Source organism: Pleurodeles waltl, chromosome 2_2 (assembly GCF_031143425.1).
Source record: "Pleurodeles waltl isolate 20211129_DDA chromosome 2_2, aPleWal1.hap1.20221129, whole genome shotgun sequence".
Lineage (NCBI taxonomy): Eukaryota > Metazoa > Chordata > Amphibia > Caudata > Salamandridae > Pleurodeles > Pleurodeles waltl.
The window spans coordinates 917759819-917775858 of record NC_090439.1 but is presented as its reverse complement, the minus strand read 5'-3'; the positions used below and the strand labels follow the sequence as shown (position 1 = coordinate 917775858).

The window sequence follows — 16040 nt, the reverse complement described above, 5'->3', positions numbered from 1 at the left end:
CGTACCCTCCTCGACTGAGGTAAAACCGTCACCTTCATCCTCCTGACCTCTGTGCCACTTTCAACACAGTCCCCCAAGGATCCTCACTGAGCTCCACCCTCTTCAACCTCTACATGACCCGGCTGGCTGCCATCATCAGAAGCCACGCACTCAACAACTCCTACGCCGACAAAACCCAACTTATCGTCTTCCTCACCAACAACCCGACCACCTCCAAGAACAACCTCCCTGAAGGAATAAAGGGAGTTGCCACCTGGATGAAAGACAGCTGCCTCAAGCTGAATTCAGCCAAGTCAGAAGTCCTCATTCTCGGCTCTACACCCACCTCCTGGAACAACTCCTGGTGGCCCTCCGCCCTTGGAAACTCCCCTACCCCCACCAACCACGCACGCAGCCTCGGCGTCACCCAAGATTCATTGCTCTCAATGAACTGACAGGTGTGCACCGTCTCATCAGGATGCTTCCACACCCTGCCCATGCTCCAAAAAATCTACAAATGTATCCCAACTGAAGCCAGAAGGACAGTCACCCAGGCCCACATCAGCAGCCGCCTCGACTATGGCAACACACTCTACGCCGGAACCACCGCCAAGATGCAAAAAAGACTGCAATGCATCCAAAACGCCTCCGCCCGTCTCATAAAAAACGCCCCCTACACAGCCACACCTCTGCCCATTTGAGAGACCTTCAGTCGTTGCCTATCGACAAGAGAATCATCTTCAAGCTCCTGACCCTCGCCTACAAGGCCCCATACAATGCAGGACCAGCCTACCTCAACCACAGACTATTCTTCTACACTTCCGCCAGACAACTCCGCTTCGCCGACCATGCCCTCGCCAACATCCCCCGCATCCGGATGACCACAGCTGGAGGAAGATCCTTCTCCTACATCACTGCCAAGAACTGGAACACCCTCCCCATCCACCTCAGGCAGTCTCCGACCCTGTCGCAGTTCAGGAAGGATCTCAAGACCTGGCTCTTCGACTGATCCTCAGTACCCTCCCTCCGCCAGCGCCTTGAGCCCCTCACGGGTGAGTAGTCTCGCTTTACAAATCCGTGATTGATTGATTCATTGAATGTTCACCAAATATCATTCATCTTAAAACTGAGTTTGTTCAAATTGAATAGACCGAGAACATCGGCTTCTACATAGGCATGAGAACAAAGGTAACATCACCTGGCTGTACATAAGAGCCCACTACATAATTCTGTCCTTTATTCATCCATCTATACAGATCAATCTCCTTTATGTCACCTTGCCATTCTATATTTTACTGCCATTAACAAAACATCAATTTGAATTAATCTTACCTATGTTGTTACTGCAGTCTTGTTAATTATATTCATTGGGTTGTTTTTTTTTTGCTGTATCTATGAGCTCGAACACTAGTTTTGTTGCCACACTGCGAGTAATAAAAATGATTGTACATGTGCTTAAAATAAGCCTCCTGAGACTTGAAAATTCGAATATCTGACATTCCTCTTTCTCTTCCTTCTCATCTTGTGGCTAGCTTCTGTTCCCATTTAGATAATATTACCATGAGTAATCACCCTCTGCCAATATCCTTAACTCCCATATATTAAATATGTTGCTTCCCTAAATAGATACTGACAGATAAGCCAATTTCGTTCATTTGGTCCTTCTAATATATATATGATTGTTAATATGTCTTGCATGCCACTGCTCAGTGTTGACCAACAGTAGGACGAAAGAGACATTTGCACTGAAAATACTATTCTGATGTATCTTATTGAATTGTTATTTTTCCTCTTAGAGTTCCTTCAGGAGCTGTGTCTGCATTCAGTGGGACCACTACAGCCTCAAAGATATTTACTTCAGCATCACTCTGTTCCTGAGGCACAAACCAGTTAGTACAATGAATTAGTGGGTCATCCCACACCTCACTTGGTGCTCAGTGCAGGTGGAGCAGTTCTCTCATCATTCCACCTTCTTTTCCAAGGTAGCAACCTTAAGCTTCAGATGTATTTCAATACAATTTTGCTCTCTTACTCTTTATTATTGTAAGTCTAGTGATCCCACTGTCCAAGCTCCAGTATATCACTGACCAATCTCTGTAATTAAGATCCTCAATATCTAGGCCTAGCTGTGCAGGCTTACATTGCTAAACACCAGAACATACCAGGCCTGGCAAAAACTCACAGCTGTCTTCCTTGTACTTATCATTCATCCCAAGTGTGACACTCCCCGTCACATTTTCCTCTTTACCACAGTTCTCATAGGGCCGACAATAAGCTTACCATTTCATGTTTGGTTTGCCTTTTTCCCTATTGTGTCATTAGTTGGTGCCATACTCACTGCTGATTTTGTTGTTGTAAGCAGCACTGCGCTACTGAAGGTGTCTTGAGCAAGAAGAAAGTAACTCACAAGGTAACTATCTGGTTGGATTATGGAATCTAGGATTTAAAAACACCAATGTAAAAAAGGGTAGTAAACATTCTTTAGAATATGATATGCTATTTAAACTCTCTGTACAAAAAGATGGTGACTCAAAATGGAGTGCGTTAGAAATTGGGTCTCTAATTGACAGAGGTGTATACTGGTGTCCAAATACAGACCACAATCCTAGTCAGGGTAAGTCACAACACAATCCAAATTATCCTGTGCCCACCCTTGGCTAGCTTGGCACTGACCAGTCAGGCTTAACTTAGAAGGCAACGTGTGCAATAACTCATATAGTAACACATTGAAAACACCACAAAAATACATGACACAGGTTTAGAAAAATAGGTAATATTTATCTGAATGAAATAAGGTCAAAACAACAAAAATCCATTAAGCACTAGTTGAAATATCACCTTTAAAATGTTTAAATGAGTCTCAATCCTTAGAAATTAATAGTTGCTTCTTTATAACACATAGTACCTTGGATGCGTCGCATGGAGACGCAGAGGAAGAGATGCATGGAAAAATATGATGTTGCATCGGATTTTCCAGAGTGGCACAGACTATGCATTGTTTGTTTCCACGCTGCAGGGGGTTGCATCGTTTTTCATGCAAGCAGTCTTGGTTCCTCACTGCATGCAGGGATATTTTAATGCCCAGGAATGATGCATTGAAAATCCTTGACGTGCTGGCATAAGGAGGAGGATCTGCGTCGATCCGGCAGACGATGCATCAAATTTTCCATTGCAAGGCAGGCACTGGTTGAATTTTACGTCGGAAAGTCAGTGCTGCATCGTTCTGGTCGATAGTGTGGTGATTTCCTAGCCGCAATGCAGGCTTTGCGTTGATTTCTGTAGGCATTTGGTCGATTTTTGACGCAGAAGGATTTTCTTGAAGCAGTGAAGTTTTAGTTGGCCCTGAGACTTCAGAAAAGGAGGCAAGCTCAATTCAAGCCCTTAGAGACCACTTTTGGGGAAAGCAGAGTCCTTTCAGCAAAGTCAGAGGCCAGAAGGCAGCGGGGTAACAGCAGTGCGGCAGTCCCTCTCAGAAAAGCAGTCCAAACAAGTACTTTAGATAGCCAGGCAGTTCCTCAGACAGAGTTTAGGTGTAGGTCCAGGAGTGGCTGTTTTGGTGGGGTCAGAGACCCTGTTTAGATACCCAAAAATACCTTTGAAGTAGGGGAGACTTCAAAGAGTGGTTTTGAAGTGCACAAGTTCCCCTTCAGCCCAGACCCGTCTGCCAGGGTCCCTATGGGGGTTATCAGTCCTTTGTGTGAGGACAGGCCACTGGCCTTTGAAATGTAAGCGCGAGTCCCTCCACCCTTCCTGCACAGGAAGACCCATTCAGTATACAGATAAATGCAGATGTGACTGGGTGTCCTGTGTTTGTGGTTGGCTGGGTGGAATGCACAAGGGGGGCTGTCAACCAGCACAGACCAGACGTGGATTGGAGACAGGCTGTAAGGCACAGATGGCAGTAAGTGCAGAGAAATGTCCATAGTGGCATTTCTAAAATAGTAATATTAAATCCAACTTCACCAGTAAGTAAGATTTTCTATTACCATTCTGCCAATACTAAACATGGCAGTGCCACTCCTTCCAGATCAGAATCTACCACTCAGAGGTATATCAGGGTAGTTCTAATGCAAGTCAATGAGAGGAGCAGTCCTCTTAGTAGTGGAAAACGAATTTATGATTTTTTTTCACTACCAGGACATATAAAACACATAAGTACATGCCCTGCCTTTAACCCTACATAGCACCCTGCCCTATGGGTTACCTAGGACCTACATTAGGGGGAATGTATGTGTAGAAAAAGGGGAGCTTAAGTCTTGGCAAGTAGGTTTACATGCCAAGTCGAAGTGGCAGTGAAACTGCACACACAGGCCTTGCAATGGCAAGCCTGAGGGATGGTTAAAGGGCTACTTATGTGGGTGGCACAATCAGTGCTGCAGGACAACTAGTTGTATTTAATTTACAGACCCTGGGACAATATAGTGCACTTTACGAGGGTCTTACAGGTAAATTAAATATGCCAATTGGGTGGGAACCAATGCTCCCATGTTTAGAGGAGAGAGTATGTGCACTTCAGCACTGGACAGCAGTGGTAAAGTGTGCAGAGTCCTAAAGCCAGAAAAAACAGAGTCAGAAAAATGGAGGGAGGCAGGCAAAAAGTTGGGAGATGACCAGCCTAAGGCTGTCAGGTCTACCAAAGTGAATGGAATATGTAGCAATAAAATATTTCCCCAAAACATAAAAGTTCCAAAGACAAGGTGAGAGTTAGATTTAGTGGTTGTAACAAACAATGGATGTATATATGCATCAAATAGAAAAAAAGTACCAAAAAGGTGACACAAAAAACCGGTAGAAAAATAGTGACACAACCAAATGACTTCAAAATGCCATATTAGTCATGAAAACTGAAGAAAGAAAGTTGCTAGTTAAGCCATCTCTGCGGAATTACCATTCCAACTTGTAGGATCCATACTGGTGACATGAGGAATATACAATACTTACCATACTTATAAACAAACTTTTACTAATTATATAACTCTTCATTAGCAACAACTCGCACAACCATGCACATTGTGTATATCATAGACTCACCAACTTCCAATGTTTCCTACATGCCTTTTCAAAATGCATGATTAGTTTAGAGTAACAGCCAAAATTAGCAAGAGGGGGACAAGAATTTAACAATTTTTGCTAAGGCATATATTAGGGATAGGGTGGAGTGTCACTTGTGATTAATTTCCTGCAGTATAGAAGTTTAATACCCTTCGGAAATGCAACATGCTGAGCATTAAACAGAGCCTGGTCCAGGATTAAAACAGATCCTGGCTTTAGAGGATGTAGGATTCCTAGCCAATTGGGGCAGACAGAATATCTTTTCTAGAGCTTGCTGTTATGTGGGGTAAATTGTTAGGGAACAGACTGTTATGGACTAAAATCAATTGGAGTCTGACAATGCAGTGGTTGTGGCTTGTGACAAAGAGGGTGTACTATGAATATAGTTAGACGGGGAAGTGCAATGTAAGAGTTAAATGAGCTCATGATGAGCCAAGATTTAAGGTGAAATGCAATTCATAGCTCCACCTATAAATGGAAAAGCAGCCTACCCTTGATTGAGATACAGCCTACGAGGCTCTCACGCAGTAGAATTATAGCTACAGGTGTGAAGGACAATCTGTCTGTGTGCTGAGCATGTAAACGTCATTCCGAGAAATTGAGTGAGTGAAGTATTAACGCCCACCCCTCAATCCATTCAAGCATTTGCCTCCAGGTGCAGTTAAATGTAGAGGTCTGTCATTGGTGTCTCTTAGACAGAGTGATCTGCACTACCAAACGACCCCCCCACCCCAAACTTCATTTTCTGTATTAATTAATGAAAAATTGCAAGTCGGCTCCGAGTAGAATACCTTTTCCATGATTCAAACGTTTTTGAAGCAATCCTTAATTGAGTATATTGTAGTGGTACCAGAGTCATTAGAATGTATGATTCATGTTATCTTAATTTTAGTTTTAGACAGTGTTGGCGGATGATCCAGGTACCGTGACATCACAGGGAAATAAAGTGTTCGGATGCATGTCTTTATGTATGTATCTATGGATTCAAAGGCTTGTAAAGTGCATACCAAGTTGTCCAGGAGCAAAAATATTAGAATCATGCTTTTCAGTACCTCGAAATCGAATAGCAGTACAGTATAAAATAACAGACTATCTACTCCTTCCCCACCACTCTTCATTAGAAGTGCATTCAGGTAATTCAAATCAGTCTTTCTTTGGGATGTTGATCTCAGAATTGTTGAACTATTCACGATCGTGTGAAAATGTTAAAGTAAATTTGCAAATCTTTAAGCCTAGCATATATATATTCTACAATTGAATTTGCTCATTGGAGAGAAAATATATATGGTTTTTGTGGGGAGTCTACTGTTGCTGGTGTATGTCACAGACATACCCGGAAGGTACCAGAGTCCTTCATTTGAAATTGTGTTACAATGTGATTAGTAAAATGTCAATGTGGCATCTCGTGCACTGGGTTGGAAGATTCCTCTCATAGAGAGCAACCTTTCAGAAAAGAGGCATGAACAGATTGAAGTGAACAACAATCAAGTAGAATCCCATCAGTTTCATGTTGCATTTCACACCAATTAATTGGATCCCAAAAGATTTTTTAAAATATTTATCTTAATTCCAAGCTAAACCTCTTTAACCTTAATTTTGAGTTGAGCATACTAGATAAACTGCATTATTTCTGGTGTTAGTCCTTCATTTTTTGTACATGATTGCTAGAGAACGAGAAAAAGGAAACAATCTCATTTTGCCTCAATCGAAATTTATATAGTAGTATTAACTAATGTATCTTAAGTTTTAATTTTGTCATGAATCTGAGTTTTCTTCTGTTGTGTTCTTTTATATAACAAGCAAATTACGTTGTCTTTGAGTCTTACAGTTTATACATATACTTAATTGGCATGGCTGCCGGTAATAAACTACATCTGCTAAGGCAACTTAATTATTTTTTAATAGCCTCTCTACCTTTTTCATTCCTACCTTTTATTGATTTAAGAATGTAATATTGCAGTGAACAATGTAAGAACATTTTAGATGATTCATTAATTGTATCTCAAATTCTCAAACTTGGGTAAATCTAGTTCTAACACAGGTAAATGTTATAAAACAATCTCCCTGTTAATTTAGCTAAGGAAAAATAAGAAACTGAATAAGCTGTACTGTTTTATATTTTTAAAACCACATCGCTTGTGTTTAATTACTTACTGATGTCAGCACGTAGTACACTACTCTTGAAAAGCATAATACATGTGTTTTTTATTGTTTTCAGATCTTCCAAAGAATGGATTAACTTGATTCCCCAGTCCATGATTCAATATCCTGGCTTTGATGGAGCTTCTGTACATCACGAAAGACAACAGAACCCTTGATGTATGCAACAATGTGGAATGGAATGAAAATGCCTCCTTTGGGGATAATGAGCGATATACAACAGATAAATCAATGTGCTGCCACGAAAGCCGCTGCACATCTGCACAAATGGCTCCTCCATGGAATGTTTACCCACCAGCAGCATCTCTCGAACAGCCAGACATTACCCATGTCCAGTCAGTAAAGAGGAAGGTCTGTTGCTCTGAACAACTCGAGACTTCCTTCATTCATGTGGATGAAAATGTCAACCTAGAATTCAGAAGCCCATCTCTATCTTTACGGGATGGACAAACCCCCGAGCACTGCCATGATTCACAGAGAGCAATCCAACCAAGTGGGACTCATGATCCCTCCATCTTGTCTGATGATGAAACAGTGTCAGATGCTTCAGGAAAATCAATAGATTATGGCTTCATCAGTGCAGTGACATTTCTAGTGACTGGGATTTTGCTTGTTATCATATCTTACATTGTACCAAGGGATGTAAAGGTGGATCCAAATTCCATTCCAGCAAGAGAAATGGAACGGCTGGAGAAAGAGAGCGCAAGAGTTGGAGCTCACCTGGATAGATGTGTGATTGCAGGACTATGCCTTTTAACGCTGGGTGGGGTAGTTCTCTCGAGCCTATTAATGGTGTCTATGTGGAAAGGTGAATTGTACCGGAGGAACCGATTTGCATCCTCTAAGGAATCAGCTAAAATATATGGTTCTTTTAACTTTAGGATGAAATCTCCCACGCGGGAACACACCCTTGAGTTAACATTGGTGGAAGAAGATGTGCTTGCCGTAGAGAACTAGTAAACTTCTCTGATTTTTCCGTGTTTTAACTAGCCCTCCCTGAGATATGTACAAGTAAAAATAAGCTAATTGCTATATTGTTTCTGATACTATTTGACTTTAAATAAGATTGTACAAAATTTACATCACTGAATAATTTATCACATTGATTTTTTTGTTTGTAAGAAACCCACTGAGTATTAAATACTATTTGCATTTCAGGTTCTGTTGGACCTTACTAAGTCCTATACTTTTTTGATAATTGACATGTTTGTAAGGCCCCCATCGTGCAAATTCCATTGAAGTATTTTATGCAATTGAAAATTAATATGCATGTAATAATCTGACAAGCAGTGAAATAACACTCGCATATTTACATAGTCACCTGTGCATTGTGGAAATCTGGTGGGATTTCATATTATGCAAAATATTTACATTGCTGAAATTTGACTCTCAATGTACAGCATTTCCTTCAGCTGAGATGATATTGACCTCAACCTTATCAACTGTAGAACATTACGATCATCCAGATATTTTGAGCAACTTATCCACTTACTTACCCTGGTGTACGAGAAATCATGGTGCTATGGCATGTTTCCAGGAATGTAAATCTGTAAAACAATAATTTTATAAGTTTTAAACAAAATATCAGTGATTAGCAAATAAATAGGGTGTCATTGAATCTCCTAGAGGAAAAGAAGCATATTTTCTACATGGAGAAAAATTCCATCTAATTTTATACTGTGCTTGAAACACTAACTTTCGAACCTTTCCTTCATTGATCTCTGTGACCAATAGGAAGAAACAACATCTTTGAGCTATGTATGTGGAATTATTATACCAATAAAATAAATAATTAAAGTAATTAGTAGAATTCTGTTATTGCAACATGAATACATTCTCCATGTTTTCTTAAACTCTACAGCCAGTTCACATTCCTATCTTTTCTCTAGATCTTGCTTTAACTAGGCTTGATCTAGGTCAACTGAAAGCCCTAAAACACATGTAAAGCGATTATCAAAAGTTATGCAACAAACCTCTGCAAAGGCACTGATAAAGAAATGCAGCACTAAAAAGTAACTACATATCCCTAGTGAAGACTCCTGCCATTATGTCAGTATGACGGAAAAATGAATAATTGTTTTTTCACAGCAGACATTTGAACCTGCCTTGGAGCAAATTCACAATCCATCACTATAACAAACAATAGCTATGTGAAGAAGTTGTAGTCTGGACACATCTGAAAGATTAATCAACCCCAAGAATGATAGCATTTACAACCTGTGTATGATTCAAGAAACCTATAGAAAGTTAAAGAACTCCACTAAAGACTAAATAAGACAAAAAACAAAACATAGGTCTATCTCAGCTGTATACATGGACCCACCACAGGTATTCATATCCTCCAAGGTAGGAACTGAGGACAAATGTGAGATTGTGAGTCTTCATTCAACACATTTTACTCTAACACCACCCCCAAAACCTATAGATTCCCTACGCCAGTCCCAGTGCCTTCACCAAAGGATCATGCATCACAAAGACTAACAGCAGAAGAGAGGCAATTGTGCATATCTCACAAAGCGGTGAAGACTGCTTACAAAAGATTACCCTCATAGCACAGTTCATACACAATAACTTATTTGGTAGGTCAGCAAGAACAATTCAATAGCTGGTACTTTATTCTTTCCAGATCACTATATCCTCAACACATGGAAACCAACCTTTTCAAAAATAAGAGATTCAGCCAGATTGTACCCACTGCAACATCATAGAGAACCCACAAACAACAATGTGATGGAGAGAAGGCCTAAAATAATCATAGTCACTAGTGTTCACTCAGAGTCTCATTCTTGTCCATTGTTTTTCACATACAGTGTCACTTTAGACTGAGACCAGCCATATGCAAATTAGCCTATGCCAAACCACAGACCAGGTGCTATCCCCAGATGTGTTAGACTTCTTCCACTGCTAATTGCTTGGGGCTTCCTGTGATCTATCATTTAGTTTGAACACTGTGCTGACCAGTGGAAATCAGACTTGGTCCTGCTTTAATAAAAACACTCCAGCCCGAATGGCCTTGTCAGATCCTTCTAGACAGCAATAGTAGCTAGCATCAGTCAAGGGCTGCTTGTGTTCCTGTCTAGTACCTGACCCAGTAGTTCATGCTAGCTCCAATCAACCTGGCTAGCATAATAGTAAATACAATGAATCAATTAATGGAAGAAGTACATCCTTTTCCAGTGCTGGTGCATACATGGCATTATGGTAGGCTTAAAATTACTAAATATTGGAACCATTGTCATTGTGTGCATAACTTTCTCAAAAGTCACTTAGCCAGTTTCACTTACTCACATGATACTCCTGTCATTTGTTCTCAGCTGTTCTATATATTTAGACTACATTGGTATCATGTCCCTTTCGGTTGTGTGAGAAGGAGTTGTCTTTCCTTTATTGTTCTCTTCGTGTTCTGTTGCATCTAATAGTTTATTTGCACCTCAATTTTCCATAAGCTATTTAATATGTTATTGTGATGTTTGGGATCAGTATTACAGATACTGTTTCCAGTCCTAGACCTTTGTGCTATAGATGACCATTCTGGGTGTTGTAATTTTGTTTTGCTTCACTTGAACATCCGCCGCACCACGGCAGGTGGGAAATCCTTCTCCTACCTGGCGGCCAAGACATTAAATTCCCTCCCCACCAACCTGGGGACCACCCCGCATTCCGGAGGCAACTCAAGACCTGGCTCTTCGAGCAGCAGTAATCCCCTCCCCCTAGCGCCTTGAGACCCTCACGGGTGAGTAGCGCACTTTATAAATGTTTTTGATTTGAATTAGACTACCACAATTGAAAATAATGATGTGTAGATGACACTGGAGACAGTGCCCCTAATGGCCAGGAGGGAGGTGGTCTTCCTAGGTTAGTATGAGCTTGTATGTATTCCAGAACAGATGTGCTCTGTGCAGTTTTTTGGTAAGTGACTGAGTGCACCAATTGATGCCTAGGGAGATGTGGCCACTATGGTAACCTGTGCTTGACTGGACAGTTGTTTTAATTTCTCTCTATCAGTGTTTTTTTTTTACAAATGTACAATGCTTCATGTAGTCTTTTTTATGTCATATCTTTCTGAAGGCTTACATGGGCAGAAAACATAACATCTAAGATGTGCATGGAATCCCTTTTGAACCGACTTGTCGAACATTTCTGGGTGCTTTGGCAGGATCAGACTGGTGTGATGTTTCATTTTCATATACCGACCAAGGTGATAAAATGGATATGTGGAATGTTGAGGGTCTATATCCTAAGATACAATAGGCCAATTCAAAAAACGATTTACATTTTTATATTTGGCTCACACAGGTAAAGCAGGTAAATCGTCTTTTAAAGGAGTGCAAACCACAGGCTCTGGCTTGGCCAGTGAGGAACATGAATGCTTCTTTTTAGAGCTGTGAGAGGTCCGCTGTGACTGCTGGCGTCATTACATATGGGGATCTGACCGTGGATCATGATGCAATGAGGTTGGTATAGAAAGACGCAAGGAGCAAGCCCTGGTTGCTGGAAGACCTGAGGTGAGATGGGGAGCAAGGGCGTGGGTGGCGTGTGGCCCATGACGAACGCTGGTGGAGCGGCCCACTGAGACGGCTTGCATGAGCTGCCATTAGCAGCAGAGCCTTAATCGGGGTAGTCCTGTCTACGTTATACCGCCTGCAGCACAAACCTAGCAATGATGTCTCTAGGAGCCCACATCAGTGACCCTGAAACGCTAGCAAGCAGGGTGGGACTGCTGCACTTCACCAGCACCTTACATAACAGAACTCTGAGTGGAGACCCTCGCGGTGGAACCATCCTTTTCCGCAAATGTACTGGACGTGCCTCGAAATACAATGTTTATAATTTGTGAGAACAAGGGAAAATGAGCGATTCACCAAAACGTTCCCTAAACTTTGTGGAGACTGAGGGAATAGCTCTTCCAAACGTTCATGATGAGCTGCAAAGCTGGTATGTCAAACCACTAAAAAATCGAGCGCAGCCTTCAAACACTTCTAAGTACCAGGGAGTGGCCATTCTTTTCAGGAGGGCACTTCTTTTTTAAGTTTGAAAAAGAAAAGTTAATACAATAGGATAAATATATACAATCCATCTTATAATTTAAATGAATAAAATAGTGACAGCTCAGTTACCATAAAGAATTCTCTCTCAAGAGAAGAAAACAGCTTGTGTAATTATGGCAAATATGACAAATATATATCAATTCAGGAATTCACTTCTGCTTAAAGACTTGAAAACATGGCAAGATGCACGAGGCAGGTAGGTATTTGCTAAAATCAAAGTTAAAGACAATATATTTATTATTGGCTTCATATTTGCACCTAGCGTTACACAATACCTTGTCACAGAGTCCTGCATTACTTTTCTTTTTACAGAATGTGGGTATTCAAATGTAGTTAAGGGGGTGATTGGAGCCTGCCGCTTGATGCAGTCATAGACAGGAAGGGACAACTCGATAGGGGGAATTTCTCTGCCGTATGCCCTTATAGGCGTATGGCGCCTTCTGTAACCCAGCGACCCGGAATTTACTTTCCTATCATTTGACCACAGCTTTACTTCCACAGCCGACTACTCTCTGATATCAGGGACAATACTACCCACGATTTTATCATGTGATATCCTGGAAGGCTGCGGCTCTGTTCATGCATCAGTTATGTCGGCCCTTGATACTGATTGGATATTTCTCCCAAAGAAATTGTGGACAATGACTACCTCCCCAGTGCAAGCTGCCCAATGAAAAATCACAACTCCCAAGTCACTTGCAAACTGATATCACTGACACCAGGAGACTCCTATTCTTTCGCGCTGCGGGAAATGCCTCTTTGCGAAGACTTTTGCTGAGGAATAATGCACTGATGTGGGAGAAGGCAAAAACCAGACAACATGGCTTAAATACATTGTTTATAGCCCTCACGGAACAGTTTAGCACGACTACAAAGAAACATACGTTGAGTCTCTTAGAAAAGGAAGTTTGCTGTCCTCTCACTGTTCACTCATAAAGCTGAGTTTGCACAACGCTCCATTACAGATAGTTCGAACAGGATGAGAAAACAAGCCGCCTCTTGGCAGCCCATCTGAAACAAGAAAAGCACCTGATGATACGTGCACTCCGGAACGATGTTGGTACTCTTCACGCACCCTCGTGACATTGTGGATACTTTGCCTTGTTCCTTAAACAGCTCCGTGAGTCTAATAACATGGATTGAATGTCAGCGGATGAAGAATTGTTTGTGAGATTTCCATATCCAAACTTTTTTTGTCGGAGAAATCTCACTTTTGGAAATAGACGAGGCCATTTCAAAACTGCTTACTATCGAAGCCCCCAGTAGTATGGGTTACCTGGGGAATTCTACAAAATTCAGAGATTTACAAATGGTTGGTCTGTTGTACACAGCTGTGATTGAAACTGAACAGGCGGGCGCCTTGCATGACTACTCGAACTAAGCTATTATCACCACGATTCCGAAACCAAATAAAGACCATACTGAATACTGATTTGAAGCTTATGGCAAAAAGATTACGAAAGATCATCCCATAATTGATTCATAAGTCTATGGAATGTGTCCCAGGCAGATCCTCAAGACACCACTTGAGAATATTTTCCCACTTGCTATGGTCCTCCAAGGAAACCTGTGCACCCAATGGCCATCTCCTTCGATGCGGAATAAGGTTTTGTTTGAGCGCAGTGTTTATCTGTTTCAACCTCTGGAAATATTCAGTTTGGGAAGTTCCTTTGCTTCCATAGTGAAATTGGCTGTACAACAATCCCACAGCCCAAATCACACGCAAAGGATTTATATAAGACCCTTTCCAAATTTGCCCCTCATGTTCCTATTGTCTCAGGCCACTGGCCATTGTAATTAAGATCAGTGATTTGGGGATCACAAAGCCCACCAGGGAAATGAAGCTATGCTGTATGTGGATGATATCGTACTCACTATCACGTACTCACTATCACCAGTCAATATCTGCCCTTATTACATTAACTGACAATTTCTCTATTATTCTCTATTATTGCGGGATACAAAAGTAATAGGACAAAGTGTAAATAGGAAATCTTCCTTTTCTGTTTGGTCACCCCAAATATTTTGTCTTTCTCTGAATGTTTTGTTTTTGCTGCTTTGAGAACTCTATGCCCTTTACCTCAGCTAACCAGGAGTATAGTGTCTGTGCTCCCCCTTAAAATATTGTTGCATTGGCGTATTTCTGATTGGCACTTTGAACTTGCCTGTATATTCCTAGTACTGTAGTATATGGTTTACAAAATGTACCTAGAGCCTGGAAGTCAAATGCACTGGTGTTCTAAAACACATATTGTGCCATTCACTACATTTATAGTGAAAACATGGCTACAGATCTACCCTGTGTGGACTGACTGCTGCAGTGCAAACAGTGCCCTGCCATTTGTCAAAATAACCCTTTTTAACAGGAAAGTACATTACTTTTATAAAGTAGTAGGTCTCTCCTAGGTAGGCCTTGAAGCCCACAAGGCAGCGTACATGGAATTTAAAAGTGGGACAGGTATAACATTGATAGTACCATGTCCTTACAGTGAAAGGACGCACAACACTATTTTCACTGAGTACAGATTAAAATACTAATGCTGTGTTCTCCACAGGCTCCAAAAAGGGGTGCATAACGGTGGTCTTGCCATCCAAAATCTCCTTACATACTACTTGTCGACTCAATTAATAGTGATAAATGATTGGGTCTTTGTGAACTAACAGTTACCAGCAATACGGGTTGATAGGGAAGCAATGGGACCAATGAGCTGTCTTGGGCTACTGTACAGGCGAGGATGGAGAGACAAACTCCCATTCCACCAAGGACAGTTGAAATTTCTAGGATGGGGTGCTGATGGCACAGACCCCCTTGTGGGTCAGGGACTTACATGGAAAGAGGGGGCATTGCAGGGATGCTCCAGGTGGGGTCTCTCGGGCATAGTTCATCTTGGATGCCTGATAGGAAGGTCCACTGTCCTGACATTTGAGGCACTGCAGAGTGAATATAGCCACGCTGATGTGGTGAGTTATCACTTCCTGTGTGGTACATATATTAGCGGAGGAGGAAGTAGTGGAATCTGCGCCATTGGAGAATAGACTTCTTCTAGACCCGATGCAGGATTAAATCATATCCCTTACTTACAAAAAGATCATAAAAAATACTCCTGATACCCTGGGTGGGTTACGAGATAAGTGTAATACTGACCTGGGTGAACTAGACAACAATGAGTGTAAAGAGGCTTTACAAGGCCCTTGGGTCCTTGCATTATGAACAGGGTTTAAGTTGGTACAGCTCCATATAGTACATAGATCCTGTTACTCTAGAACATTGCTTCACAGGATCAGGAGAGGAAGCTCCTTCCTTTGCTTGAGAGGCTGTGGGCAGGAGGGCACCATTATTCATACGGGCATGCCCTGTTATACAGACGCACTGGGAAGAGGTAACACAGGTGATGTCCAGGGTCCAAAACCTGGAGGTTCCAACAGATGCCAAATGGCTCTTACTTAACATACTTGGAGAACTTGCCTGGCCAAAATACCTGAGGTTGAGGTTGGCGGTGGGAGTTAGTGTGGCAAAACAAAATGTGGCAGAAGCATGGGGATCCCCTATACCTTCAGCAGTTGCTGACTGGAAGAAAGAAATAGACTGGTGTCAGCGGGCAGAGAGAGTGATTTACCAGAGCAGGGGGTGCCCCAAAAAATGGGAAAAGGTTTGGGGGAGCTGGAATAATTGTCACAAACACAGGGGCCTGCAGACTCAGATGACACAGGGAGGACACATAGACTGCACTGGGTGGATAGGATGGGGCATTGCCTGTTGGTCTCTATGACTCAAGTTTCCCAAAGACGGCCTGCTTTCTC

The 16040-nt window shown here is 41.8% G+C and overlaps 1 protein-coding gene across 2 annotated transcripts in view; it reads left to right on the top strand.

The window, feature by feature from the left end:
- The window catches only part of TMEM74 (transmembrane protein 74), a 245234-nt gene extending 236949 nt beyond the window's left edge, over positions 1-8285 (top strand). The window contains exons 1-2 of one of the 2 annotated variants that reach the window (XM_069218982.1): positions 1829-1961; positions 7250-8285. In XM_069218982.1, the coding sequence (XP_069075083.1) occupies positions 7309-8148 (840 nt within the window). In that variant the 5' untranslated portion in view covers positions 1829-1961; positions 7250-7308 and the 3' untranslated portion in view covers positions 8149-8285. Of the gene's footprint in view, positions 1-1828; positions 1962-7249 lie in introns of those variants that run through there. The other variant, XM_069218981.1, reaches the window with a different exon arrangement.
- Positions 8286-16040: the final 7755 nt, after the last annotated feature.